This window comes from Cololabis saira, chromosome 15 (genome assembly GCF_033807715.1).
Source record: "Cololabis saira isolate AMF1-May2022 chromosome 15, fColSai1.1, whole genome shotgun sequence".
Lineage (NCBI taxonomy): Eukaryota > Metazoa > Chordata > Actinopteri > Beloniformes > Belonidae > Cololabis > Cololabis saira.
The window spans coordinates 11060690-11064059 of NC_084601.1; the positions used below are offsets into that span (position 1 = coordinate 11060690).

At 42.6% G+C, this 3370-nt stretch overlaps 1 protein-coding gene across 1 annotated transcript in view; it reads left to right on the plus strand.

The window, feature by feature from the left end:
* The window catches only part of tdp2b (tyrosyl-DNA phosphodiesterase 2b), a 6363-nt gene extending 4768 nt beyond the window's left edge, over positions 1–1595 (plus strand). The window contains exons 5-7 of the mRNA XM_061742457.1: positions 344–462; positions 543–713; positions 812–1595. Coding sequence (XP_061598441.1) covers positions 344–462; positions 543–713; positions 812–1093 — 572 coding nt within the window. The 3' untranslated portion in view covers positions 1094–1595. The remainder of the gene's footprint in view (positions 1–343; positions 463–542; positions 714–811) is intronic.
* Positions 1596–3370: the final 1775 nt, after the last annotated feature.

Genomic DNA, 3370 nt, shown 5'->3' on the forward strand with positions numbered 1-3370 from the left:
CAATCTGTCACTTTATTTTCCAGAATGTATGGGCTTTTTAAAATATGTATTTTAGCCATTTTTCTTACACAAGGTTAATAGCGGAGAGCCAGAAATAGAGACTCTGGAGAATGAGCCCATCAGACTTGGGGGTCCTTTAATATATTAACAGCCTTTCCCGGGCGCAGTTTCCTTGGACAGCTGAACATGCATCATATCTTTGAACGGGGAACAAATAGACACACACACACACACATCCAGGCATCAGTCTGAAACAGTTATCTATAAAGGACGGTGTGCAGTTTGATGAACCCAGGAAGAGAACATAAATCTGGTGTTCCTTCGCTCAACTTGTTTTGGACAGGTGGTGAGGAAGGTTACTTCACTGGGATGATGCTGAAGAAGTCGCGAGTCAAATTTGTGGAGAGTGAGATAGTAGCTTACCCCACCACCCAGATGATGAGGAATCTACTAGTAACTCAGGTTTGTGCACCATCGTTTCTGAGTTATGCTCATCGGGCTTGTGTTTGACACGGAACTGCACTTTCCTCTGTTTTAATCAGGCCACGTTCAAGGGCCAGAAGCTGTGTCTGATGACGTCTCACTTTGAAAGCTGTAAAGGCTACGCAGAAGAGCGGATGAAACAGCTGCGTGTGGTGATGCAGAAGATGAAAGATGCTCCTGATGACGTCACCAGCCTGTTTGGAGGGGACACAAACCTTAGAGACACTGAGGTCAGTAGCTGGTTTTCACCGTCAGATGCAGCCGAGCGACTTGTGTCCAAATGTGCGGTAACATTTCCTCTTAACTTTTGCACTGGGTTCACTTTCAGGTGGCTAAAGTGGGCCTGCCGTCCAGCGTCTGTGACGTGTGGGAGAGACTGGGCAAAGAAGAGCACTGCCGCTACACGTGGGATACCAAAGCCAACAGCAACAAGACCGTTCCCTACGTCAGCCGCTGTCGCTTTGACCGCGTCTACTTCCGCCCAGCTGCCAAGGAAGGTGTCCCCCGTCTGGCTCCTGATCACATGGCCCTGGTGGGGCTGGAGAAGCTGGACTGTGGCCGTTACACGAGTGACCACTGGGGAATCTACTGTAGCTTCACTGCTGGATAGAAATGTTACAGCTGAGACCTTTGTTTCAGACCGGCTGGCTTCCTCTGTGTCTACAGCCTCAGCGTTTGCTTCGATGTTCTGGAACCTTATCTCAGGTTTCTCACCTGTAAATTTTGTTCCAATGTAATTTGATCCCTAATTTTTTTTTCTTCTAACATTTTAATATGATAGAATATTCAATTAAACTCTGAAAAGTATCAACAAATAACATTTCCTGTGTTTTGGAATGTGTTGGACTGGGGTTTGAAACTCCCCTTTCGACTCTGAGGTTTGTCTGCAGCTCTAGATGCTCCTCAGGCGTGGACGTGTTTATCCATACAGACTTTGGGAAAGATGCCTTTCCTGACATCTGAATAAGAGTAACCTACAAAGGGTCACATGAGCACCCTGACGGTGACTGATGGTGCCGGCGATGTTATTTTATGTTGCTGCGTCAACAAAGCAATTGTTTTGCAAGCTGGATTAAATCTGACCACGGCTCAGCCCCGGTACGTGAGGTTTGTCCTTGGATGATTAAAAACCTGACTACACTTCTCCGCCTTAAAGGCACATAAAGCCACAGTGTTCTGAGACTACCTGCAAACATATCTCTCAACAAGGGTCGTCAGTTGTAGTGTTTAAGCCGTTCAGGTCTGTAGGGCTGCAGTCTTCAGTCCTGATCCTCCAGAGCCCCCGTCCTGCAGGTGGTAGATGTTTTCCTGCTTCAACACCCCCCAGATACAAATGACTGTCACCAACAGAGTTGTGCAGACCTTGATGGCAAGTTGGTGGCGACCATTTATTAGAATCAGGTGTGCTGATGCAGAGAATCATGTAAAACCTCGAGGACCAGGACTAAAGACCACCGCTCTCCGGCGAGACAACGATTTATACTTTGAAAACGTAATTTCTAAGAAAGTAAGGCAACAATGTTTCAAGAAAATTAGAAGACGTTTTGTTTATTTTAAGGTTTGTGGTTTGGACAAGATTTAGGAATATTGGGTTTATTTCTAGAGGGGCTCATTTTGCGGTGCAGATATAGTGACATCTCATTTCCTTATTGATTTATATTGGTTACCGTTTAAAGTACATTAAAACACATTTTTTCACAGTCCTTGGGAGTTATTTCCAAGGAGACTCATCATTTTTTACTGTCAACCAATCAAACGTGAAACAGACGTACTTGGAGGGATGAGCAGTGGGAAGCTGCAACATTCTGACCTAACGGAAAGCAAAGAGTTCCTATTCGCTGTAAACCATTTTCCGACTTTGAAAGATTAGACTGCGACTTGTAGGTTTCTTCCATAAATGGTAAATTAAGCTCATGGGTGATCTCAAGTTGAAAATTAACTTTAAAACAAACCAGCTCTAAATGTCAGCATTAAGCACAGCATATGGTAATGTGATATAAGGTTAAACAAATGAAAATGAATTAGTCTACGCCGTTAGTCTCTTTTCTTTAACAGAGAGAAGTCTTGTCTGGTGGAACCACTGGATGTTGTGAGTGTGGTGTTGCCACTGCACCGCCAGAGGGCAGCAGAGAGTCGGCCTGCGCTAAAGAGCGTCATAGGCCTTCATGAATAATGAGAATGACTGTCAATATACAGGACTGTCTCAGAACATTTGAATATTGTGATTTTCTGTAATGCAATTACAAAAACAAAAATGTCATACATTCTGGATTCATTACAAATCAACTGAAATATTGCAAGCCTTTTATTATTTTAATATTGCTGATCATGGCTTACAGTTTAAGAAAACTCAAATATCCTATCTCAAAAAATTACAATATTCTGGGAATCTTAATCTTAAACTGTAAGCCATAATCAGCAATATTAAAATAATAAAAGGCTTGCAATATTTCAGTTGATTTGTAATGAATCCAGAATGTATGACATTTTTGTTTTTTTAATTGCATTACAGAAAATAAAGAACTTTATCACAATATTCTAATTTTCTGAGACAGTCCTGTATACGTCTGTGTGTGGTTAGACCATCCAGATGTAACAATTTTATCCAAACGTGTTTTGACAAGTTAACTTAGATAAGTTCAACAACCTACAAGGGAGAATTAAGTAAACTGAACCATCAGGCGATCCATTCATCCATTTCACGTACCATCTTCCTGTTCTGAGACGTACGAGGCTGAAGTCTATCACCGTACACTCAGTGAGTTGCCTGTCCATTACAGGCCAAGATCTGGATAAATCTAATTATCATCCCAAACCAACGTATCTATAAAGCACTTTCACACCATAGCTGAAACAACATGCTGTGCACGAGGAATGAAAGTGAGAC